At 45.8% G+C, this 26,786-nt stretch overlaps 1 protein-coding gene across 1 annotated transcript in view; it reads left to right on the top strand.

The window, feature by feature from the left end:
• Positions 1–10,540, top strand: part of KCNH8 (potassium voltage-gated channel subfamily H member 8) — a 237,309-nt gene extending 226,769 nt beyond the window's left edge. Inside the window, exon 17 of the mRNA XM_064167040.1 lies at positions 8,992–10,540. Coding sequence (XP_064023110.1) covers positions 8,992–9,702 — 711 coding nt within the window. The 3' untranslated portion in view covers positions 9,703–10,540. The remainder of the gene's footprint in view (positions 1–8,991) is intronic.
• The last annotated feature ends 16,246 nt before the right edge of the window (positions 10,541–26,786 follow it).

Genomic DNA, 26,786 nt, shown 5'->3' with positions numbered 1-26,786 from the left:
CCAGTCAACCAGACCATGGCACTAAGTGCCCCATCCAGGCTTTGCTTCAACACCTCCAGGGATGGTGACTCCATTCCAATGCCAATGCCAATCACTCTCTCTGCCAACAACTTCCTCCTAACATCCAGCCTAGACCTCCCCCAGTACAATTCAAGACAAATATTGGACTGGGACATTGAAAGAAACTAAAAGCATGAGAAGCAATTCTAAACTGCCATAGATTTAGATTTCATAGGTAACTGTCTGGGCTCATTTCAGAGACAGACATTGCCCAATTATATGTTTCAGTATCTTGCCTGCAAGAAAGCTGGGAAGGAACTTTTTAGGATGTCAGGTAGTGATAGGACTAGAGGGAACAGAACAAAGGTAGAAATGAGTAGATTCAAACTGCATGTTAGGAAGAAGTTCTTCACCATGAGATGGTGAGACCCCTGAATGGGTTGCCCAGAGAGGTGGTGAAAGCCCCATCCCTGGAGCTGTTTAAAGCCAGGTTGAATGAGGCTCGAGACAGCCTGATCTAGGGTAGGGTGTCCCTGCCTGTGCCAGGGGGGTTGGAACTAGATGATCCTTGTGGTCCCTTCCAACCCTGACTGATTCTATGATTCTAAGTCCTGCCATAGAGTAAAATCTACACTGAAAAAGCCTGTGTGACTACAAGGCTGCTCACTTGTATATCCTACTTATATTCAAACATGCCTCATCTGCAGTTTCTGGACAGTGCTGCCTTGGTACTACGAGGAATGCTGCTGGATTACACCAGCTATTCCCTGGGAAATTACATCATTACATTTAAGTATTACATCATTACATTTAAGTATTGAACTACACCTGTAAACTGAGTGCTTTTATCATTCCATCACTCAGTGATGCTGCTGCACACTGCTAGCAATAGTTAAAAATACCCTCAAAGTTAGGAATTAACTTCTCTGTTAAGACATTCATCCTCCTCCTGAAAAAGAAAACATGAGAAAACAGGTCACAAGTAGCCAACAGCAGCAAATTCTATCATTGCTACATTTTCCAGTGGCAATCAGAAGACAATCAACAAATGCAAAAGGAACCACTTTCATGGAAGGCAATTGGATTACAACAGTTCAGTAGCTAGCTTCAAAACGTTCCAGCTGTTCACTGGGGAACAAAGACAGGCATCTTCCCATCCAGACATTCAATACAGTTTGTTGTTAGCAAGGCAAAGCAAAGTTACCCCAGAGATAAATCTACAAAACAAGCTATGCTCAGCTTGTCTATTCACACAGTATCACAGTATCACCAAGGTTGGAAGAGACCTCACAGATCATCAAGTCCAACCCTTTACCACAGTGCCCAAGGCTAGACCATGGCACCAAGTGCCACATCAGTAGAGCTCTTGGCAGTATTCAAGGCATAGAGTGTTTGTTTTAGAACTTTAGTCGTTCACTGCCTAATCCAAAGGAGAGATCATTTGCCTAAGAACAGGACCAAGAGAAGACAGAGCCTTGACTTCACTTCTCAGAGTTTGTTGTGTATTGATTTTATGGATAATGGTTGCAGTCTTCCTCTAAGGAGGGTAAGCTCCGAAGTCAGCACTGTCACTTTATTAGGCAGTGTGAGAGAAACTTGAGCACACCTCACATCTATAGCTCCACAGTTTGGCTGCACAGCTGGTTACCCAGCTTCTTTATTCCTTCACCTAACCTTACCTCACATCTTCAGCTTGAGTGAGATCCAAGCTCAGAAAAAGGAATTTCACCTTGCAAGGTGAAATGGTATAGGACAATTTAATCTCCCACCTTATTTATTCTTTCCACTTAGTTTAAATACTAACTGAATTTTAAAAGGTATGACTTTCATTACAGTTCAGTATGTAGCAGGTAAGAGAGTTGAGGTCCAGGTTCTTGCTCCTGTAAAATGCAATTATCTAAGCAGGAGTTCCAAGATTAACTGACTGAATAGCCAACAGCATGACACATTTTCTGAGCTAAGGAAAGCTCAATTCAAAGATCTGCTTCAAATGAGTCAAAGCAAAAGTTTAGAAGTAGGTCTCCTGCCTTAGAACTATGAATGCTTCCTTTGCAGAGATCTGTGCACTCAGCCTGGTCTTTCCAATCCTGTTATCTCCAAAGACTGATCTGCTGAGTGTATCTAAACATTCAGCAGGTTTTTCCAGAGGTATAATTTACCTGGTAAGAAGCCTAGAATTTAACTACTAAGAATCCCAGAAGTAAAAGTATGAAACCACTAAGCAGATTTTCTGAGATAAACAGATGGCCAGAAGTCTAGATTAAAACAGCCTCCTATCACTGTTCAGTTGTCTCTATCTGTCCTGGCAGGGCATAAATCCTGCCAGGCTGCTGGGAGTGGAGTCAGATGAGCAAACAATAAGGGTTTGGCCCCAGCAAAGCCTTGAGGGCTGGGGGCTTAGCACCACATCAGGTGTCTTGTGCTGCCTGGCAGAAGAGACCAACTCCCACCCCCATCTACAACCTCCCTTCAGGGAGCTGTAGACAGCAATGAGGTCTGCCCTGAGCCTCCTCTTCTGCAGGCTGCACACCCCCAGCTCCCTCAGCCTCTCCTCACAGGGCTGTGCTCCAGGCCCCTCCCCAGTTTCATCGACCTGCTCTTTCTTTCAACAGTGCATATTGACAACTTCTCTTCTCCCAGCCCTGGGGATTTTCATGATCCTCCATTTGCTCTCAGTCAGCAGCTAATCAGTCAGAGTTTGTTCCTGATAGATTCTGAAGTCCTTGAGACAGTAATTTTCAAACCAGGTTTTCTTATTGCCACCATCAAGCTGACTCTATCCTGATTCTGTGCCAGTCTGAAGACAGCATCCACACCCAATGACCAAGACTTCTAAATTATCAGTTTGGGAGTTTCTAGACTGAGCTTGTTGGCTTGAATACACATAAATTATTTAGTCCTTTACACTTTTCTGCTCTGTCCTTTCATGTTAAATAGCAATAATTACTGTCCTAATCTACCCAGACAGGCCAGTTGCCCTGGAACTATCCCAGAGTTGGCTGGACTAGCAAGTCAGAAAAGTAATCAACAGATTTTATATTCTTCTTACATGATAAGGCAAATTTCACAGCCTTCCAGATGCCTGCATTTATTTTGCTGAAGCTGAACCATCATAGCATTGCACAAATCCTGCACATTTCATCTGCACAGAACCCTTTTTTGCTTCTGCAACTAGCTTTGTTTCTAAAGTGCCTTTAAATCACAGATGTCTGTCACTGTAAAACCAATGGCCACAGATATGCTGAGAGATGATCAGTGAGAAATCTGTCTCAGCTCAGTGCTCATCCATTGCACAGTGCACTCGCTGGGAAAGATTATCAGCAGCTAGGTAAGCTGAGCCTGCATAACAGCTCAGTCTTGCTCATAGTCTCCTTCAGACTGGATGTGAGGAGGAAGTTCTTTACCATGAGAGTGCTGAGAGGCTGGAATGGGTTACCCAGTGAGGTGGTTCAGGCCCCATCCCTGGAGGCACTTAAGGCCAGGCTGGATCAAGCTCTGGACAGCCTGATCTAGGGTAGGGCATCCTGGCTCATGGCAGTGGGGTTGGAACTAGATGATCCTGTGGTCCCTTCCAACCCTGACTGATTCTATGATTCTGTGATTCTATGACTTAATGCAGCCCCAGAATACAAGCAGCAATGGAACACCAAGCAGGGGAATAGAGAAGCTGCCAAGTGCAGTGCAAGCCAAGAAGATTCCCTGCACTGCTAAACATACATCTTCTATTTCTCAAGAAGCAAATTTTCTTCTTCACTCCCTTAATTGTTCAGAAAGTCATAGCAAGAACATCTTTGAGGGAAATTTGAATTGCAAAAGGGAATAAACTATAGAAGAAAACAAAATCAAACCCAAAAAAAGGCCCAGTGTATTATCATAGAATCAACCAGGTTGGAAGAGACCTCCAAGATCAGCCAGTCCAACCTAGCACCCAGCCCTACCCAATCAACTAGACCATGGCACTAAGTGCCTCAGCCAGGCTTTGCTTCAACACCTCCAGGGATGGTGACTCCACCACCTCCCTGGGCAGCCCATTCCAATGTCAATCACTCTCTCTGGCAACAACTTCCTCCTAACATCCAGCCTAGACCTCCTCTGGCACAACTTCAGACTGTGTCCCCTTGTTCTGTTGCTGCTTGCCTGGCAAAAGAGACCAACCTGGCTACAGCCTCCCTTCGGGTAGTTGTAGACAGCAATATATATCTCTATCTATATCAAGCTGTATAGCTATCCAAGGACCATGATGAAAGACAGGCATTCTAGCAGGAAATGTAACATTAAATAATAGAAATGCTGAAATATGTAATGGAATAACAAAGAACTGCATTTAGCCAGTACCACTTAGAGCAACCACCACATCTTACATTATATAGGGCTTTTCATCACATCCATGCAAAGGGTTAAGCACAATTGCCTCCATTCCCACTTGACTGCACAGAACAAAGCATCCAAACTGCACAAAGGTTTAACATTGCTGGCAATGAAAATTATCATTTGCACTGAAACTGTTGAAGTAATTTGAGAATTTGAGCTAAAACTACTGAAATTTGTATTGCTCAGGGCACCAGAAAGTGTTCTTACTAAGATCCATAGTTTGCTTTGATAGGGATTCTTTTTCTGTATAAACTGATGGCATTTACCTAGACCTAAGCAAAGCCTTTGACACTGTCCCACACCACATCCTGGTCTCCAAGCTGGTGACACATGGGTTTGAAGGGTGGACGATGAGATGAATAAAGGACTGGCTTGATGGCTGCACCCAAAGAGTGGCTGACAATGGGTCCATGTCCAAGTGGAGGTGGTGACAAATGGAGTCCTTCAGGGATCAGTCCTGGCACCAGTCTTGTTCAACATCTTTGTGGGTGCCAAGAACAGAGGCACTGAGTGCAGCCTCAGCAAGTTTGCTGCCCACACCAAGCTGTGTGGTGCAGCAGACAGGCTGGAGGGCAGGGATCCATCCAGAGGGACCTGGACAGGCTACAGAGGTGGACACAAACCAACCTCAGGTGGTTCAACAAGATCAAGTGCAAGGTCCAACATTGAGGCAATGCCAAGCACAAATCCAGGCTGGGCAGTGAGTGGCTGGAGAGCAGCCCTGAGGAGAGGGACTTGGGGGTGCTGGTGGATGAGAAGCTCAACATGAGCCAGCAGTGTGCACTTGCAGCCCAGAAAGCCAAGCAGAGCCTGGGCTGCAGCAGAAGTGTTTGCAGCAGGGTGAGGGAGGTGATTCTCCCCCTCTGCTCTGCTCTGCTGAGACCCTACCTGGAGTATTGCATCCAGTTCTGGGACCTCCATTACAAGAGGGATGTGGAGATGCTGGAGCATGTACTGAGAAGAGCCACAAGGATGCTCAGAGGGCTGGAGCAGCTCTGCTATGAGGGCAGACTGAAAGAGTTGGGGCTGTTCTTGTCTGGAGGAGGCTCCCAGGTGACCTTCTTGTGGCCTTCCAGTATCTGCAGGGGGCTACAAAAAAGCTGGGGAGGGACTTTTTAGGCTATCAGGGAGTGACAGGACTAGGGTGGATTAGAAGGGCTATGGCTAGTAGGTCGAGAGAGGTTCTCCTGCCCCTCTACTCTGCCCTGCTGAGGACACATCTGGAGTATTGTGTTCAGTTCTGCCCTCCCTCCCCTCCCAGTTCAAGAGGGTCATTGAACTGCTTGAAAGATTCCATAGCAGAGCCACAATTTTGATGAAAGGGAATGGAACCTCTCTCTTATGATGAGAGCCTGAGGGAGCTGGGGCTGTGCTGCTTGGAGAAGATGAGTCTGAGAGGTGACCTTATCAATGGATATAAATATGAGCAAGGTGAGTGCCAGGAGGCTGCAGCCAGGCTCTGCTGGGTGATGCCCAGTGCCAGACCAAGGGGCAATGTGTGGAAGCTGAGGCATAGGAAGTTTCTCTGAAACCTGAGGAGGAATTTTTTCCCTGTAAGGATGACAAAGCACTGGAAGAGGCTGCCCAGGGGAGGTGTGGAGTCTTCTTCTCTGGAGACAATCCAAACCCACCTGAATGCATTCCTGTGTGATCTGTTCTAGGACGTCCTGCTCTGGCAGGAGGGTTGGACTGGGTGAGCTTTGGAGGTCCCCTGACATTCTGTGTGATTCTGTATGAAGTACTGATAGTAACAAAACCAGCACACTACACTAAGCTTGTGATACAATAATACAGAGCTAGATGGCAATTAATAGTAGCACATACATTGGAGATTTAATCTGCTAAGACTAACACTTTGTAAAGCCCAAGAAAGGTTTTTAGTGATCCAGAACATTACTTATTTGCTTTGCCTCTCTGTCGAGCAGGATCAGTTCAAGTAGGTCTAATTAAATGGTGATCAATTTCTAATTAAGCTGGGCTTTGGATCTGGAAATATTATGCCATTGGAAACAAGCATGCATCAAAGTCTGGTTTATCAGGTCGGTTGCTATAACTGTATGAGAACAAGGTTATGAGCAGACCACAATCTACAAGGTAGCTGATACATGAAAAGTAGTATCTGGGCACTGAAACAAGTTGTAATTAAGAGACATTCAGGAATACCACAAGTACTGATGCTAGGATTGACTCCTGCTCTATTGTCTCAGTGAATTTGCAAAGAAACATGCTAAAGAAGAATTTGACTTTAAAAAAGTCTTTAAGTAGCCAGAAATAGAAGAGGAAAAACCCCACAGACCACATGAAACAAGCTATTTTAAAGTTGAAGATACTCTACACAGCATTCAGAGTTTGAGTAAGATTCATATTCCTAAGGTAGCATCAATCTTCCAACCCACACAACTGTAGAAAGACTCTTAGAGTGGTTCCAAGTTGGGAAATTGGGCACAGAAACAAAGTTGCTTTATCTGATAGGAGTAAATTCCAGTGATGGTCCTAAAAAGAACTAGTGACCACTGAATATAGGTACCTGTGGGTTGGGTTGTTCTTCCTCCTTTCTTCCCAAAGAAGCTTTTGGAGATTTTGCAGTGCCTTCTCCCAGTTCCCAGTGGAGCACAGAAGCTCTGGAGTGGTTTATTTCTCCTACAGTCAGACAGTACCCAGAACCTTCCCTGGCTGCTCTGCCCCACAGGAAGTCTGTTCATAAATCACTTTCCTAACATATTTTAACCCCAAGCATTAAGTGAAGTTCAAGTGGGCTACCAGGCATTTGAAGCTTAATTTCAGATGGCAAAAAGATCTCATGGCTGTTTTCTGTCTTGTGTGACTTAATTAGGTAAGAAGAAGAGGTGGAGAGAGAGAATGAGAGGTGGAGAGAGAGATTGGTGGAGAGAGAAAGATTGGTAAAGAGAGAGAGGGATTGATCCTGTAATGTGCCACTCAAGAGCCTTCTCCATTTAAGCACTTTTCCTCCAGGGGCAGAGATCATTACAAGACTATTAAACAAGATGATGGATTTGAACTCACTCAGAGAGAAATGAAGAGCTGTATAGGAGCTGTATTGGAGCTTCCTACTTTGCTATCTGTCCCCACATTTCATTATAAGTAGCATGTTTGTACTAGCTCAAACCAACTCAGCCTGCAATGTCTTTGCAGCAGATTCCTTTGGAATCATCCTGCAGAAGAAAATGAGAATTGTGTGCCTACTTCTGATGATCTAATAGCAATTAATCTGTGTGGGACACCTAATCAGCTATGTCTTTACTTCAGGGCAAAGAAATGCCCTTCTTCCCTGGAGAAGAGAAGGCTTCAAGAAGACCTTCCAGTATCTGAAGGGGACCCACAGGAAGGCAGGGGAGGGACTATTGACAAGGCCTTGTAATGACAGGACAAGGGGGAATGAGTTTAAAGTGGCAGAGGGGAGACTGAAACTAGATGTTAGGAGGAAGTTCTTTACAGTGAAGGTGGTGAGACACTGGCACAGGTTGTCCAGGGAGGTTGTGGCTGCTCCCTTCCTGGAGGTGTTGAAGGCCAGGTTGGATGAGGCCTTGAGCAACCTGTTCTAGTGGGAGGTGTCCCTGCCTATGTCAGGGGATTGGAACTGGATGAATCTTGAGGTGCCTTCCAGCCTAAACCATTCTCTGATTCTGTATTTCACATGTGTATTCCTGAATAAGAATGCACAAGACCTCAGCTTTATATGACTGGATAGTATAGGCTGGATGTTAGGAGGAAGTTGTTGGCAGAGAGAGTGATTGGCATTGGAAGGGGCTGCCCAGGGAGGTGGTGGAGTTGCCATCCCTGGAGGTGTTGAAGCGAAGCCTGGATGAGGCACTTAGTGCCATGGTCTGGTTGATTGGCTAGGGCTGTGTGCTAGACTGGACTGGCTGATCTTGGAGGTCTCTTCCAACCTGCTTGATTCTATAATTCTATGACTCATTGGCCTAAAATTGGTTAAAAAAAAAAAGGTTCATGCTTTAAAATATGTAATGGTTGATCAGGATGGTATTGATATCATATTGCCACTGGAAACTGTCTCAGTTCTGACCCTAAGGCCATTCTTCATATATAGAGTGCCATTTTAAATCAGGTGAATTACTCCTATGATGCTTCCATCACATGCCTATATTGAGTTGTTATAATTACTTCAACATGCCACAAGTATAACAGGTAGATATGGTGAAGTAGAAGGATGGACTATTTCCCACACACATATAAGAATAGTGTATTTCTTCAAAGTAAAGACATTGTGGCACAGATCAACCTGTGAGGAGGACATTAGGACAAGGAGCAATGGGTGTAAGTTGCAGCAAAAGTGGTTCTGCCTCCACACAAAGAGGAACTTCATTACTGGAAGGGTCCCAGAGCACTGGCACAGGCTCCCCAGAGAGGTTATGGGGTCTCCTTCTCTGGAGACTTTCAAGGCCTGCCTGGATGTGTTCTTCTGTGATGTGTGTTAGGATTGTCCTTCTCTGGCAGGGGGGTTAGACTCGCTGATCTCCTTGGGTCCCTCCAACCCCTCACACCTGCAATCCTGCCATCCTGTGAGGAAAAGTATGTAGGTGCACATTTCAGCCATGGCTGTCTCAATAAACACTGTGATATTTTACCCTGCCGTAACAGGTGACAACTTTAGCTCAAGAAGTTTCACAGCTAAGTAAGGATATGAAGAACGTGATGCACCTCCTGGAGAACCTGCTTACACCCCCAAAGCCTCCCGAGTTCTGTGCCATGCATGGCATATCTCAAAGTCCTACCCTGGAAAGTCTGCAGTCTCGAATGGCTTGGACTACACATCAACCCTGCAGGCACAAGCAAGCTGGCAACTTCCCCTGCACTAAAGCACAGTTTTACCGCAGCAGCACATTCTGTGATATCTGGAATACAGACCTGTCCTCGGTAGGCAGCAGCCCCCAAAGAACCGAACTGAACGTGAAAAATCCTCTGGACACTGAACTTTATTATACACCAGGTCTGCACAATTCCCCTTCCCAGTATCAGGTCATTCAGAAAGACAATTTACAATTCTTGGGGTGCACCTCTCCCCATTCAGACACTACCTTAACTCCTCTTCAGTCTATTTCGGCAACTCTCTCTTCTTCAGTATGCTCTTCATCAGAGACATCACTGCATCTCATGCTCCCCAGCAGATCTGAGGAAGGTAGCATTAGCCAAGGGGCAATCAGCTCATTAAGCCTTGAGAACTTGCCAGGATCGTGGGACCTGGAAGGAACAGCCAGAGTAGTTTCTGCACAGAGCCCAGATTTCCCGGTAGACCTCGCGAGGAGCACAAGGGATGTCAAAGATAAAGATTACCAAGCCATAGATGTATAATGAGAAACAGCAAAGTGGTACTGCAAGCATGTTCCACACACAGCTGCCAGTTTTCAAATTAGAGAGTACTGCATGACTGCTTCGTTTGACTTTTTCTCTGGTGATCATGAAGACTACAAACATAACAACTCAGATTTATAGGAAGAAAAGATATTACCAGTTACTACTATAGAAAACCAAAAGTCTCCTAGGTTCTAGAAGCATGCTGAAAAGCATTCTCTATACAGATATAGCTTACTGGTCTGTTTGGCAGACTTTTGTGACAGTCCAAAGACCCTGAGGGTCAGAGCAGCTGGAAGTCTCGCACAAAAGAGCTGTCGTGGGTGGCTTTTGTTCATCCAAGCAAAGGTTTTCCCTGGGTGTCCGACTGTTGTTCCCAAACAATTTCTGCGGCACTGTTTGCTTCAGGTGATTGTGGATCCTGCCGGTCTGTTTGTCAGTTCTGTGAAGGCAAAGGGACAATTATCGCTGCATGCCATCTAGACAATCAAATAGAGCTGGTAGAGAGTGGTTAGTTGTTGCACGTTGTTTGTCATGTAAATGAAAACTCTTAATTTCTCTAAAAAAATCCTATTTTTATATACTTGCTATGAAATGTACTTCAAAGCTCTTTAAACTATTTATAAGGAGGATAAGAGTTTGGTTTCATTTTGGCTAAAGCTTGCAGTTTCGACAAGAAGTGCACTACCATCAGGTGTTAGATCCAATACTATTTATTGTCGGGGTGCAGTGTAGCTTACAGATGGATTCTCTTTTATGTGCATGCAATTTGCAATGAATGTATTCATGCTGGTGGAACACAAATAAATTAAGGTATTTTATTTAAAGGATAAAAGCAGCTGGAATGTTGTATCCTAGACTAAACCACCTGTCACTGCTTCTTCTGTCGGTACGGTGCCAACATTAAGTGCATTTGGTTTGCATCCTGCTATTTCACTATGATTGATAAAAACAGCTCAAGATTTTACTACACATATCTGTTTGAGGGGTTTGGGATCTGGGCAGGAGAATTAAGAGGGATTAAAACCACTGAGCACAGTGAGGAATAATAACAGAGAAAACTGCAACAGCTAAGTTGCCCACCTGGACAGATGGGCAGAGTCCAAGGGGATGGTGTTCAATAGCTCCAAGTGCAGGGTGCTGCACTTTGGCCACAGCAACCCCATGCTGGGGTCGGAGTGGCTGGAGAGCAGCCAGACAGAGAGGGATCTGGGGGTGCTGATTGATACCCGCCTGAACATGAGCCAGCAGTGTGCCCAGGTGGCCTAGAGAGCCAGTGGCATCCTGGCCTGCATCAGGAATGGTGTGGTCAGCAGGAGCAGGGAGGTCATTCTGCCCCTGTACTCTGCACTGGTTAGACCACACCTTGAGTGTTGTGTTCAGTTCTGGGCCCCCCAGTTTAGGAGGGACATTGAGATGCTTGAGCGTGTCCAGAGAAGGGCGACGAGGCTGGGGAGAGGCCTTGAGCACAGCCCTATGAGGAGAGGCTGAGGGAGCTGGGATTGGTTAGCCTGGAGAAGAGGAGGCTCAGGGGAGACCTTATTGCTGTCTACAACTACCTGAGGGGTGGTTGTGGCCAGGAGGAGGTTGCTCTCTTCTCTCAGGTGGCCAGCGCCAGAACAAGAGGACACAGCCTCAGGCTGCACCAGGGGAAATTTAGGCTGGAGGTGAGGAGAAAGTTCTTCCCTGAGAGAGTCATTGGACACTGGAATGGGCTGCCCGGGGAGGTGGTGGAGTCGCCGTCCCTGGAGCTGTTCAAGGCAGGATTGGACGTGGCACTTGGTGCCATGGTCTGGCCTTGAGCTCTGTGGTAAAGGGTTGGACTTGATGATCTATGAGGTCTCTTCCAACCATGGTGATACTGTGATACTGTGATACTGTGATTGATTTTTTTTACTTAGATGTATGAAAGCCACCATAAGAGTTAATAAAGGTTGGGCAAATTATTTAATCCAGGATGTGATTTGATGCCCAAAGGGAATTTAAAGTCTCTTTTTTTTTTTCAGTATTTAATAGATTAGAAACTTAAATTGCTCTGGTGGAAGCAGAGCTATTGGTTTGCAGTGGAATTTTGATTTATAGGTTTAAATTTGCAGCATGCACATTATAGCTCAGGTTTTTCAGCCAGCCTTCACACATTTACAAATAAAGCTGGATGGTATGAAATGGAGGAGGAAATGATGCTTAATAATCGATGGAAAGTGGTGGCTGCTGTATAATTAACATTTTTACAGAGCACAGATTTAACTTCCATAAAAGGCTTCTGGGTTTTTTCACCTTAGAACTTAAAAATCTAAGTCTATTGTTAACACGTGAGTGTTAATACAAATACAAATCCTAGGTGATACTCTGTGCTCAACTTACATCCTTCCACACCTTTTTACCCACTGGCACAAACTGAGGATGAGATGTCCTCTGTCATTTTGAGCTGATGGAATTTTGTCAGTCTACAGCTCAGCATGGGTGGTTCTATAAAGGCTCCCTGATTTCTAATTGTATTTACTTCTAGGTGACCTAGAGAGGTGTTGGTGAAATGAGACATATCCTAGAGCTTTAGGGGGAAATCAGTAACAAATACCAGCAAGTCCAGGTCCATGGTATTTCTGAAACGATCATGGCTTGTCTTCAGCACTCTACCTAAGTCCACCCTGTCACAGGGCAGAAGGATGGGGCTGGAGGAGACTGCCTATCCCCTACACAAAGAGCAGCGGCATGTGGCAAAGCCCCTCTTGCGAGAAGTGAGGAGCTGCATAATGTGGGGCAGCAGGGATGAGGTCCCGGCCGAGCACTCAGAAGCTCAGTGGCGAAGCAGCACCACCTCTCCTCAGCAGCCAGCCAGCACATCAAACAGCTGTGCTACTCTCCTGCCCTCATCATACAGTGCAGATGCTGGTTTCTTGGGATGCGTGGACACAGCACAGCTGTCCTGATTCTTCACTGCTGCCTTCTTCAAGCCACGCAAGGTAACCTGCCCTCAAGCATTAATGAAATGCACAGATTGATCTATGCTCACCGTGTCATATGTATGCATCATATCATATGTATCAGCATAGGTTGGGGACTGACATGCTGGAGAGCAGTGAAGAGGAGACAGACTTGGGAGTCCTGCTGGATGGAAGGATGGCCATAAGCCAGCAGTGAGCTCCTGTGCCCAGGGAGGCCAATACCATTCTGAGGTGGATTAGAAAAGCTGTGGTTAGTAGGGTTGAGAGAGATTCTCTTGCCCCTCCACTTTGCCCTGGTGAGGACTCATCTGAAGTATTGTGTCCAGTTCTGGGCCCCCTAGCTCAAGAAAGACAGGGAGCTGCTTGAGAGACTCCAGCTCAGAGCCACAAAGATGATTAAGGAATTTGAACATCTTCCTTACGAGGAGAGCTTGAGGGAGCTGGGGCTGTGCTGCTTGGAGAGAAGACTAAGGGGTGACCTGATTCATGCTTATAAATATGTTCAGGGTGAGTGCTGGGAGGCTGGAGTCAGGCTCTGCTGGGTGATGCCCAGTGCCAGGACAAGGAGCAATGGGTGGAAGTTGAGGTATAGGAGACTCCATGTGAACTGAGGAAGAAGTTTTTCACTGTGAGGGTGACAGAGCACTGGAACAGGCTGCCCAAGGAGGTTGTGGAGTCTCCTTCTCTGGAGATATTCAAGAACCATCTGGATGCATTCCAGTGAGATCTGCTCTGGGTGATCCTGCTCTGGCAGAGGGCTGGACCAGATGATCTTTCAAGGTCCCTTCCAGTCCTGACATTCAAAGATTCAATGATATTCCATCCATTGCCTGGGACTGCACAAGCATTTGTCTATGATATTTAGTTCCAATATCACTTAATAATTTCCTTGCATAAAAAATGAGAACAGTGTTTGCCTTCTCATTTTATAAGCTAGACATATTTACAAGGGTGGGGAGGTACCAAAACTGGCTGCCCAGAGCTGTGGCTGCACCAGCTCTGAAATGAAGAGCTGAATAGGGCATTGAGCACTCTGGCCTAGTGAAAGATGTCTGTAGTCACCTGAAGGGGACTGGTATTTGGTCCCATGCAAACAAAACCATTTTCTGAGGCTATGTTTCTAGCCATTATAGATAACATTTGGGCTTTTTTTTTCTTGCCTGATGTAAAGGGTGGTGTCAGAAGACCGAATCTGGATGTTTTGTTCTCCTATGAGGACAGACTAAAAAAGTTAGGGCTGTTCAGTCTGGAGAAGAGGAGGTTCCCAGGTGACCTTCTTGTGGCCTTCCAGGATCTGAAGGGGGCTACAAAAAAGCTGAAGAGGGACTTCTGAGGCTCTCAGGGAGTGACAGGACTGGTGGGAATGGAGCAAAGCTGGAGATGGGTAGGTTCAGGCTGGATGTGAGGAGGAAGTTGTTGAGCATGAGAGTGGTGAGATCCTGGAATGGGTTGCCCAGGGAGGTGGTTGAGGTCTCATCCCTAGAGGCATTTAAGGCCAGGCTGGATGGTACCCTGGCCAGGCTGATCTAGGCTAGGGTGTCTGTGCCCATGGCAGGGGAGCTGGAACTAGATGATCCTTGTGGTCCCTTCCAACCTTGACTGATTCTATGATTCTATGTTCTCTTATTTTTTTTTTTTTGCGTGAGTTTTATGTAAATTTGTAAAAGTCAGTGAAAAGCAGAAGCCACTTTGCATCAATAGCCATAGCTGTAGTGCTGTACATTTAATTCTCAAGGGAAAAAGGCCTGTGTGGTACCTAAGAAGAAGTAGCACTGGAATAGCTGTCCTAAGTAGTTCCTTTTTTCTGCAAGCATCAGCTATTGTGCTGAAGGAAGTTGGCAAACACTGTGCCATTTGTATTGGCTCTAGCCTCAAAGAGCATTAATAGCCATTATCTGGGCTGCAGAGTGTCTGCAGGATGGGCATCCCACAGGTGAGCATGCAAGGAACTTAGGACAGGACAAGAGTTCATATCAGATCAAAAACAAGTAAAGAGGAAGGTCAGTAATACAGAAGTCTGGATTTGAAGGCTGGCTCAGGTTCAAACTCCCTGGCACCTCTGTGTTCCAGCCTCAAGAAAAGAATCTCCCAAGGTGCTTTTGTAGGAAAATATCTGGCACCCATGCAGCAAATCACAGGGAGAAATGAGAATTCCATGTTTGGAATGGAATGGTAATTTCCAAACAGAATTACCACGAGTAAAATCGTTTCTGTGTGCAGCATGACCATGGAAGCTTTCTGGGTTTCAAGCAATAACCACTGTAATGTTTTAGTGTCACCTTCAAAACACACTCATTATGAACATCAGTACAAGCATCTAGTGGGAGGTGTCCCTGCCTATGGCAGGGGGTTGGAACTAGATCATCTTTGAAGTCCTTTCCAACCTAAAGCATTCTGTGATCCTACATGAAAGTCTGAGCCATTTACTGTATTCTTTTGTGCACTAAACTTTACAAAAACAAAAATACAGAATTATTGTTTGTGTCAGGGTTGTTCTTCTCATCTAATTCTTCATCAGTTTACTTCCTAAATTTCCTACATGTTCTTCCTTTCTTGTATTTTGAGTAACTGTTAGTTCCTTCTTCTCCACAGTAACTACAATCTTGGTTTATTTTCCCACTTTATTTTTTTCCTCATCCATTTTCTTTCACATTGCCTTCTCCTCTATAGAAAATCACCAGTTTTGGACTACAGATTGTGCTGCAGAACCTCTGATGAATGTGCATAGCTGCTGTACCAACAGCTACCAGCATTCTACCGTATCAGAGACACAGCAAATCTTCCTTATTGACCACCTTCCTAACAACAGGTATAGCTTTATTTAGTGACAGAAAATTGCTGCTTGGTCTTTTGTAAAACATTGCACACTTAAATTCTTGTCTTGATTCTAGTTTAAATTTCCCAGAGACTCAACTAGAGCTAATTGAACCAATACAATTATAGATCATGGATCACAGAATCAACCAGGTTGGAAGACACCTCCAAGATCACCCAGTCCAACCAATCCCCCAGCCCTATCCAGTCAACCAGACCATAGAATCATAGAATCATAGAATCAACCAGGTTGGAAGAGACCTCCAAGATCATCCAGTCCAACCTAGCACCCAGCCCTAGACAATCAACCAGACCATGGCACTAAGTGCCTCAGCCAGGCTTTTCTTGAACACCTCCAGGGACGGTGCCTCCACCACCTCCCTGGGCAGCCCATTCCAATGCCAATCACTCTCTCTGTGAAGAACTTCTTCCTAATATCCAGCCTATACCTACCCTGGCACAACTTGAGACTGTGTCCCCTTGTTCTATTTCTGGTTGCCTGGGAGAAGAGGCCACCCCCCACCTGGCTACAATGCCCCTTCAGGTAGTTGTAGACAGCAATAAGGTCACCCCTGAGCCTCCTCTTCTCCAGGCTAAACAGGCCCAGCTCCCTCAACCTCTCCTCATAGGATTTGTGTTCCAGGCCCCTCACCAGCTTCGTTGCCCTTCTCTGGACATGTTCCAGCACCTCAACATCTCTCTTGAATTGAGGAGCCCAGAACTGGACACAGCACTCAAGGTGTGGCCTGACCAGTGCTGAGTACAGGGGCAGAATAACCTCCCTTGTCCTACTGGCCACACTATTCCTGATACAGGCCAGGATGCCATTGGCTCTCTTGGCCACCTGGGCACACTGCTGGCTCATCTTCAGCTTACTATCTATCAGTACCCCCAGGTCCCTTTCCTCCTGGCTGCTCTCCAGCCACTGAGTCCCCAGCCTATAGCGCTGCTTGGGGTTGTTGTGGCCAAAGTGCAGAACCCTGCACTTGGCCTTGTTAAATCTCATCCCAAGTGTCCCATCCAGTCTTTTCTTGAACACCTCCAGGGATGGTGACTCCACCACCTTCCTGGGCAGTCCATTCCAATGGGAAATATATAGGATGCCTTCCCCTCTCCCCCCCCCCCCACTTTTGAAAGAAAGGAATTAGGTGTAGATAGGAAAAGGTAGACCACACCCAAATAAAATAGTCTCACTTTGATTTGGAAGTTAAAAAAAAGAAAACTTTAACAATAAGTAAAAGTTATTTGAGGTAGGGGAGTTACAAAGAGGTATAGGGAAGGGAGGCAAGATATAAAGGGTATACATGTGCAATGAGATTGATGGCAATGGGTTTTGTCCACCTCGTGGAAGTATGGCACCATAGTAAAACAAAGAGCAGCAGCAACAAAAGGATGGTGCCAACAGGCAAGGAGGCAGGGCAAGAGAGAGAGAAAGAGGAAGTTCTCTTTTTATAGGAGGCTAGACAGGAAGTGGGAGTAGGCTAAACACTACATCTGGAGTAAGATTCAGACACACCCCCAGGGAGGAGTCAGGAGGACCTGGGGTCAGGGTCAAGAGCACTCCCCCAGAAAGGTTAACCCTTTACAATTATCTTAATAAACAGCAGGAACATAACAAGTACAGAGCATCGAAGGTGAGAAGCTGCCTATTCTTGATGCAAACAAGTATCACAGTATCATCAGGGTTGGAAGAGACCTCACAGATCATCAAGTCCAACCCTTTACCACAGAGCTCAAGGCTAGACCATGGCACCAAGTGCCACGTCCAACTCTGCCTTGAACAGCCCCAGGGACGGCGACTCCCGGGCAGCCCATTCCAGTGTCCAATGACTCTCTCAGGGAAGAACTTTCTCCTCACCTCCAGCCTAAATCTCCCCTGGCACAGCCTGAGGCTGTGTCCTCTCGTTCTGGTGCTGGCCACCTGAGAGAAGAGAGCAACCTCCTCCTGGCCACAACCTCCCCTCACGTAATTGTAGACATGAATAAGGTCTCTCCTGAGCCTCCTCTTCTCCAGGCTAACCAATCCCAGCTCCCTCAGCCTCTCCTCGTAGGGCTGTGCTCAAGGCCTCTCCCCAGCCTCGTCGCCCTTCTCTGGACAAGTATGTAAACATAAGGAGTCTTTCAACTGCTGATAAGAGGAGATCCTTTTAGCAACCAGTTGTTATGAAAAGCTTGTGTCTATACAGCTACTTATTAGCAAAAAAAAAGGAAACCAGAAGAATTGCAAAAACTGTCAGGAAAATTGACAACTTCCTCACTAGAGCCAGAGCACACAGTCCTCTGAGTCACTCATCATCCCTCATTTTCATTAAAAAAACCTAAATGGCATCATGGGATCATGGCAATGGGATCTTGACAAGATGGGCAGAGGCCAAAGGGGTAAGATTTAACAAGACTAAGTGCAGGGTTCTACACTTTGGCCACAACAACCCCAAGAAGAACTACAGGCTGGGGTCAGAGTGGCTGAGAGCAACCAGGCAGAGAAGGACCTGGGGATACTGGCAGATAGCAGGCTGAATATGAGCCAGCAGTGTGCCCAGGTGGCCAGGAGAGCCAATAACATCAGGTACAGTGTGGCCAGTAGGACAAGGCCTCATCCGGACCAGGATGCCATTAGCTCTCCTGGGCACATTGCTGGCTCCTGTTCAGCTACTATCTACCAGTACCCTCAGGTCTCTTTCTGCCTGGCTGCTCTCCAGCCTAGCTCTTTGAATAGGACAAGTTTAGCCCTTTTACTTCCAGAGCAGCAGTTTTACTATTTACCTGGTTTCTTTTTCTAATATTAGACTCTACCACTTCATAGTCACTACAGCTGGGGCAGCCTCTTACCTTAAGGTATTCCAAACCTTCTTTCTTTGTTATTACAAGCTCCAGCATCTGATGTGGTAGGCCTGATAGGCCCAAAAGAGGCTTATACATGTCCTGCCTTGCCTAGGCATGTTTTTCTGCCCCACCAGAGAGGCAAGCATGGGAAAAAACCACAAAGGAACCTGGAGTCACTGTGTCTGCCCTGTGGTAAACAAGGTACACACACTTGGCTTGTGCCTGCCTAGTGCAAGGTCTGTGCTGTTCCCAAATTAGGGAAAGGTGAGCCTGTGGCTTTGCCTAATACGGTAAGGTTTGGCTAACTGCCATCCTGAGTGGCTGTTCTGTGTCCAAGGGCAATTAATCTTGGCCCACATTGATAAAAGGAGATAGGCAGGTGAACAACCTGCTTTTGCTTCCCTGCTTTGCTTCCCTGCTCTGCTCCTGCTCTCTCTGCTGTGCCCAGCCCTGCTGCTACTGCACACTGCCTTAGTGCTGCCTGCTGAACTCCACTGCCGACAGTTACCAGGAGCAGACCCTGGATGCCTGCACACAATCAGCCTGTGTGGCCAGCTGACATCGTGCTGAGACTGCACCACATCTGTCTCTGCACCTGCAGGTCCTGCCTAGAATCCCTGCACACATACACAGATCATCCAGAAGAAGCCAGGAGAACAAGGTCAGAGATTGTCTGCATCCTGTCTTCAGAAGCCAGGAAGATTCAAGCCTCAATGTCCAACAAGACAGAGTCCCCTGAAAGCATTTGGGCACTGCCTGGACTGTGGCCAGCCCCTATGAGGGTAATAATAATTTGTGAGTAAATGATTAAATGCCTCTTTGTAATTGTCTGCTGCCTGCTGCCACAGAGCAGAAAGAGCTTGGGCCCAGCTACTGGGCAAGCAGCACATTGGCCGCAAGTGGCGTTTGACCGCAGAAACTTTCTCTTCCTAGTTCAATTATTGCTCAAATATTTTGCTGGTTATTACTAGATCTGGATATTATCCATAGGATATTTCCATAACTGTGTAAGAACCGAAATATTATTAAAATGAATGGTCAGGGGTGGTGAGAGTTCTGAATAGCACCATTAATAAACAGTATTAATTTTGGAAAATATCAGTTAATTTCCCCTCTGCAGCAGCATCACACATCTCCCTCACTGGTTCTTCAACCACCTGCACCAGAGAGTTGAGTAATTATTCACATTGTGACAGAAACTGGAGTACCTACAAGAGTTCAGGGTTCTGTTGTATTCATCTGTTGTGAAGGGCCTGTTGGCCTGAAAGCAGGCTTAATTATGCCTTGCCCTGCCTGGGCATGTCTCTCTGCCTGTACCAGGGGTAAACGAGCACAAAGGGGCACAACAGATCTGGTGCCATAAAGGCAGTTGCCCAGGACACCTGACTGTGTAAGCCCCACACACCCAGCTCGTGCCTGCCTACTGCCAGGTCCATGTGATTCCCATATTCGGAGTCCAGGCCTGTGGCTTTTGCCTAGTATGGTAAGGTTTGGCTGACTGCCAACCTGATTGGTCATTCTAGTGGCCAATGGGCTATTAATTCTCGACCCACATTTAATAAATAGGGGTACACAGGCTCACATGTTTGCTCCCCCACATTGCTTCCTTGCCTGCCTGCATTCTATCGGCCTGAATAACCAGCGTTAGACCCGTGCTCAGACCGCACAGCATTCTGCCTCTGCACCTGAGATCCTGCCTACTTACCCCTGGAGAGAGCACCCAGAAGAAATCAGCAGCACAAGGTCAGAGATTGTCATTTCCCCTGAAGCCAGAGGATTCCAGCCTCAAAGTCCACAGGCAGAGACCCTGAAGAATTGGACACTAGGCATAGGCTGTGACGTAGCCCAGGAGGGTGATTATTGATTAATCAGAATTGTGAGTAAATTAATGCCTCTGTAATTTCTATTATCTCTGCCATAGAGCAGAAAAACAGTTTTCAGCCCACTCTGCTGGGCAAATAGTATATAGACCCCAAGTGGCATTAAGCCACGGGCAAAAATGCTCTCTCTGTTAATGTATGCTAGCTGTTATAATAGTTAATGTTTGATACATATGCCCATAATGTCTTCATAACCGTGTTAGAATCCATATTAGTATTAAAGTTCAGTGGTTGGGGGTGGTGAGAGTTGAAAATACTGAAGTTAATAACTACATATTTTTATAAAATACCCTCTTGCATCAGTTAATTTCTCCCCTCCGCCACAACCGGCGTAGGTGGCAGAATACCCCTCCGCGACATCGTCACAGTATACAAGGTTAATAGGAAGTTTGGAAAGCTTTCAAACTAACTTAGCAAGGAGTAGCAACAAAAAAAAGGAGGAAAAAGAGCATGAAAAACTTATCTAAAGTCCTGCGAAGGCTTGTAGAGAAGAAGGAGCTGAGCATTGAGCTGCCTGGGCGTGGACCTTTCTGCCCAGCGAGGCAGCAGCAGGCAGGAATGGCCTCCCCCCCCGCCCTGCTACCTTGCAGGGGAGTAGCAACATGTGGCTGCACCATGAAGCCCTGGGAAAGCAGAAAGTGTTTGCAAACACTATTGTTAAAGGATTCCCAGCACTGCTTTGTACAAAACTAGGTTACCTACAAACCAGACACTTGGGAGAGTTGTCTGCAGTCTTAGCTGTGCAGCACAGCAGTGTCTGTAAGACTGCTTGTCAGTTTCTGCAAGCAGGTGCTTGAATTATGCCAGTCAGTTTGGTAATTAATTAGCCTTTTTGTGTCTGCATGGTGGGAAAAAAATAGCCTCTAAATGACTTGTGTAATGCTTGTATGGCACCTGAATTCCCAGGTTAGCCATAGCAGCAGAGCAGCCCTTTTCTTAACATGCTATTAGTCAAAAAAAATCACATCTGGGCAACACCTGTGCATTTTAGTGCCTGTGAGGACAAAATCTGCCTTGGCCAGGTATTTTCAGAGGCAGGAAGGCAGGCAATGTGTGCTAGCAATACACAGTGCACCTGCTGACTATGCACATACACCTGCCCAAGCCTCACTGTTGCTGCAGTCAGCACTCAGGAGTCCTTCAGGGACATTTTAACTGCTGCATTTTCACATCTTCTAGGTCTTTTTCCCTAGCCATCATGGAAGCAGAAGTAGAAAGAGCTCAGCTCCTATCTGAAAGTGGAGATAAACTACAGCTTGCGCAACACTGTAACTGAAATTAAACTGCAAAAAGGAAAGAGTATGTCATAGAATCATAGAATCAACCAGGAAGAGACCTCCAACATCATCCAGGCCAACCTAGCACCCAGCCCTAGACCATGGCACTAAGTGCCCCATCCAGACTTTTCTTCAACACCTCCAAGGATGGTGACTCCACCTCTTCCCTGGGCAGCCCATTCCAATGCCAATCACTTTCTCTGCCAACAACTTCCTCCTAACATCCAGCCTAGACCTGCCCTGACACAACTTGAGACTGTGTGCCCTTGTTCTGTTGCTGTCCCATATTGCCTACCAGTAAAACCTTGATGTAAGTTCATACATATAGAGACACTCATCTGGCTAAAGAAAAAGTTATCAAGTTTTGGAATGGTAACAGGTTCACTCCAAATAAGCAACAATGAGACACTTTACAGTTACTTGCAGCCAAAATTCCTATTTAGAATCTGAATAAATTCAGTATTGTCAACAGAGTTTGATAACTCACTGCTAAATTAGTTTGTGCTATTGAAGTGAATAGGAAAACACATTCACAGCTCCTTGTGTGAAAGAATGGGGCTAGCACAGGAGCCTTCCTCCAAAAACACTGCCTTCTTTCTACAGATATGGAGCCTAGATACTTTATTATATCTTTGACTTAAATAAAAACAGAGCCTCCTCTACTCATACCCTTCAACATCTTAGCTTCAACTGACTTCAGACTGTCTTATGCATATTATTGCGGACATACCTCACGTTCCATTTAAACTCTCTACATGTGGCAGTTGGTCCAAGGTTGCCTACTGCAGTGTCCTGGTTAAAAGTCTAAAATAGGCCTGACACAGGACCTTCCTCTTGTCCTTTCCAAGACCATTTGGTGATTAAATCTGCCAGCTGTCATCTCTCCAGCACGACTTTTGCCTACCACTGTTAGTGGCATTTGTTCTGCAAACTACATTTGAGAAGTAAAAGCTACCTGCAATGAGACAGTTCCCAGCTCTCTCTCTCAGTAATAACAGCACTGAACTTTCCAGCCATATCCAAGTCTAATCTGGAGAGTTTATGACAAGTTCCAAATATTTCTAGGGGTCCCCTGCCAGCACTAAGCTGAGTTCTGCAGAGTAGAACACTTACATTTTTTTCATAGTAATAAATGTCAGTGATATAAACCAATCTTTTTTTCCCTTTAACTACAGTTTATTGGATTTCTCCAGCCAGGCTGTGACTTTCATTTGGCCTCAACTTTCCTGAGTGAACTCTTAATTCTTCACGTTGATGTCAATCCGTTTCACTTCTACTTTCCCCATTATAGTTTGGTTTAAAACAGAATATGATGAGTTAGAAATAATCATTCTTCTCTCCACAGGGACAAGTTGTCTGATTCTGAGCTTGTTTTGCTTTTCACCTGTGCAAATTCTGTCACGTGAGTAACATCACTGTAAGAGGAAAGGCTTAAATGTGAGATAAAAGGATTTCATTCTTTTGTTCCAAAAGCATAGAATCAGTCAGGGTTGGAAGGGACCACAAGGATCATCTAGTTCCAACCTCCATGCCATGGGCACAAACACCCTACCCTAGATCAGGCTTGGCCACAGCATCAATCTCAACCAGCCTGGCCTTAAGCACCTCCAGGGATGGGGTCTCAACCACCTCTCTCGGCAACCCATTCCAGGCTCTCACCACTCTCATGCTCAACAACTTCCTCCTCACATCCAGTCTGAACCTACCCATCCCCAGCTGAATATTGAAGCTGCTGACCTACACCGAGTGTAAATATATAATGCCATTATTGTATGTATGCTTCTTCGGTGTCTGTTACAGGTTTTATTTTTGGCACAGGTGCAAGGTAGCCCAGAATAATATGTTTTGTAAATAATGACTGTGAAAGGCCCTGCATTTTATTCTGTTATTGTTTTCATTAATAAATAGATGAGCCATCAGAAGAGTGGAAAGCAGGCAAAGTAGTACATGTACTGTGTCCAGTTCTGGGCTCCTCAGTTCAAGAGAGATGTTGAGAGGCTGAAAGGTGTCCAGAGAAGGGCAACAAAGCTGGTGAGGGGCCTGGAGCACAGCCCTGGGAGGAGAGGCTGAGGGAGCTGGGGGTGTGCAGCCTGCAGAAGAGGAGGCTCAGGGCAGACCTCATTGCTGTCTACAACTACCTGAAGGAAGGCTGTAGCCAGGTGGGGTTGGTCTCTTCTTCTAGGCAACCAGCAACAGAAGGAGGGGACACAGTCTCAAGTTGTGCCAGGGCAGGTCTAGGCTGAATGTTAGGTGGAGTTTGTTGGCAGAGAGAGTGATTGGCATTGGAAAGGGCTGCCCAGGGAGGTGGTGGAGTCACCGTCCCTGAAGGTGTTGAAGAAAAGCCTGGCTGAGGCACTTAGTGCCATGTAGATGTCTAGTTGCTTGTCTAGGGCTGGGTGCTAGGTTGGACTGGCTGATCTTGGAGGTCTCTTGCAACCTGGTTGATTCTATGATTCATTGCCAGTTAGGAGAAAAATATGTGAAAAACAAGGAGAGACAGAAAGTGCAAGGGAGCAGAAAGAATCACCACCACTCAGGAAGATAATTACAAGAGCCTATTAACCATAAGCTCAAAAGCAATCTCTAGGCATCATTCTGAAGCTGGTATGATTACAAGAGCTCTCTGCCATACAAGACAAACCTCAGGAGTTCAGTTTTTAGGGCTGAACTCTTCCCCAGATAACATCAGGAACAAAAATCAAACAGACAAATGATTCCAATTCTTGTTTTCAATGCCTGCTGGAGGGCAATGACAGAAACCCAGGACCTGCATTAAGCTGCCTGGTGATTTAAGGCACACCAGAAACTACTCAGGAAGGTTTTGCCCCTTGCAGGTCATGGTTTTGATAGTGCATCCTAGATTTGGTTTTCTGCACGGGCTCTGCCACAGAAATATCACCACCACAGTGTAAATGATGTCAATGTCAGACGGAATGCTTTTATGGTCATCCACAGCAATTGCTCTCCTATTTTCACTTGAATTATGCTGTTGCCTAGTAGTGGTCACCATAGTGAAAAATTATTCCTGGTCTTCAGCTTCTATTTCACTTCAGAAAAATCCTTTTTGTTTGTTTGCTTTTATTTCTTACTTGTGTTTAGCGTTTTCAAGTATCTTTGAGGCATGCATTTCCCTTGAATAGGCACCAAGTCCATGTGTTAAATCTATATTAAAGTGCTTTGTGGAAATATTCAGAGGAGCCACTTTCCCTTGTGAAAGGTCCAACCTGCCTTACTCACTGCAACTAAACAGCATGAGAAAGAGAGAGACCTGCAGGCCACTTGGAGCTCCTCAGGGGGGTTCATGCCTATTCTAGACTACTGCCAGTCTTAATTTGCATTCCAATTTGTTATCTTACATTTCCCTAGAAGCAGTTTTGTGAGGTTTCTACCCTTTTCTCCTAAATTTTGGGTTATTCTGTTCCATACCTTCATAGTGTTTTTCTCCTTCACTGTAAGAGGGGAGGATTGGTATGCAGTTGATTTGACTTAGGGGCAACAGGCCAATAGCTGCCAGGTTACCAGAGATAAGAACAGGAGCTGTGAGCTTTATACAAGTGATAACGCTGAAAAAAACAAGAGCCTGCAAGTACTATCCCTGTAATCAGAGGCTGGAATGTGGTGTTGGCTGAACAGTGTGTGGAGCCAGCACTGACCTTGAACGGCTCCACAGACAACAACCAGCTGCAGGGGGAGCTGAAGATGAGGAAGGCTCCCCTTGCTAGGGGGGTCTCATGACCACTGAAGTCACCAATGCACATGGTCAGTAGGGAAAGTGGTCATGTAACAAACAGTGAACTGAGGGAGGAGCTTAGTTCTGCTTGGTTCAGCCTTCTGGGGTGTCCTGGCCACACACCACAGAATTCTGAGCACATCTTAACTGAGAGCGTAAGTGGCTGAGCTGTGAGTAGCACCAGTGGCACCAGTGCAACAGGTGCTGGTCCACAGTGGGGACACCTACCTTTTGAGACAGCAGCTGACCAGCTCTGCTATCCATGCATCTCAGGAGCTGTGCTGGCCAGTGGGATAGGGTGAGTATAGGCTGCCCTTTGACCAATAGAGCTACTTGGGATTGTTTGTCATATCTTACTCAGCATTGCAGTGTCTCCCTACAGCTGTAGCATGTGAGCCACAGCTATTGTGGTTTCCAGTACACCTTTCTCGTTATGGTTTTAGTGTTTAAGCTATAATAAAGTATTGAAACTGTAACCAAAGGGGGGTACTTATGTGTGAGAGCATTCCCCAGTCCCCAAAGAACTCACTGCAACATTGATGTGAGCTGTTGCCCATAAGAATAAAAGCACCTTAACTCCATTCTCCAGCTCAAGAAAGAGGGAACATTCTCATCCATCCACAGGCTTTAAGGTTTGCAAATCAAAGCTAACATACCTTTTGCTTCAAATAATGAGAAAGTGGATATTTTTCTTCTCCTTTCTACCTGTAGCTCCTCAGGGCGCAAGGCTGAGCTAGCATTGATATTGATGTGCCACAAAAACAGACACTTTCAAACCACCAGAATTAGAGTTCCACTCATAGTGATGGGATAGAAGTTGTACAAAGTTGTACACTAAGAACTCAAAGACAGGTAGAGCAATCTCTGTTACACATGAAACATGAAGTTCTGACAGACTCACAGGTTATGAAAGTATCCCAAGTACAGCTCACTGGGAATTTCCAGGTGGAACAGGTTTAACTGAAACGTTTGGAATTGCTGAACTTGAAACGCCTTCCAAAATAGTATCTATTGTCACTGGTGTTTAACAAAACAGAGAGTTCCCAGAGATTATCCTTCTAGTCTCTGAGTTTTCCAAGGCTGCTTTTCCAAGGCAGACCATGCTGTAGCAGAATACCACAGGTTTTTTTACCTTTTTTAATACCAAACTGGGGGGGCACTGGAAATTTGAACCATATATTCTAAGGAACCCTAAAGCTTAATCCCTAATTTTTAAGAACTCATCTTTAAAGTTTCAGAAACTGTGTGAGTAAATATGCAGTTAGGAAAGTGAAAGTAAGAAAAGGTTATAAAAGGCTTTCAAAAAAGTCTGCTGTTAACTTCAGATGTAGCTTGAATACACCTTGATACACCTCAAGTACTGTGTCCAGTTCTGGGGTCCTCAACTCAAGAGAGATGTTGAGGTGCTGGAAGGTGTCCAGAGAAGGGCAACAAAGCTGGTGAGGGGCCTGGAGCACAAACCCTATGAGGAGAGGCTGAGGGAGTTGGGAGTGTGCAGCCTGCAGAAGAGGAGGCTCAGGGCAGAGCTCATTGCTGTCTACAACTACCTGAAGGGAGACTGTAGCCAGGTGGGGTTGGTCTCTTCTGCCAGGCAACCAGCAACAGAACAAGGGGA

The sequence above is a fragment of the Pogoniulus pusillus genome, chromosome 28 (assembly GCF_015220805.1).
Source record: "Pogoniulus pusillus isolate bPogPus1 chromosome 28, bPogPus1.pri, whole genome shotgun sequence".
Lineage (NCBI taxonomy): Eukaryota > Metazoa > Chordata > Aves > Piciformes > Lybiidae > Pogoniulus > Pogoniulus pusillus.
This window is presented reverse-complemented; position numbering and strand designations above follow the sequence as displayed.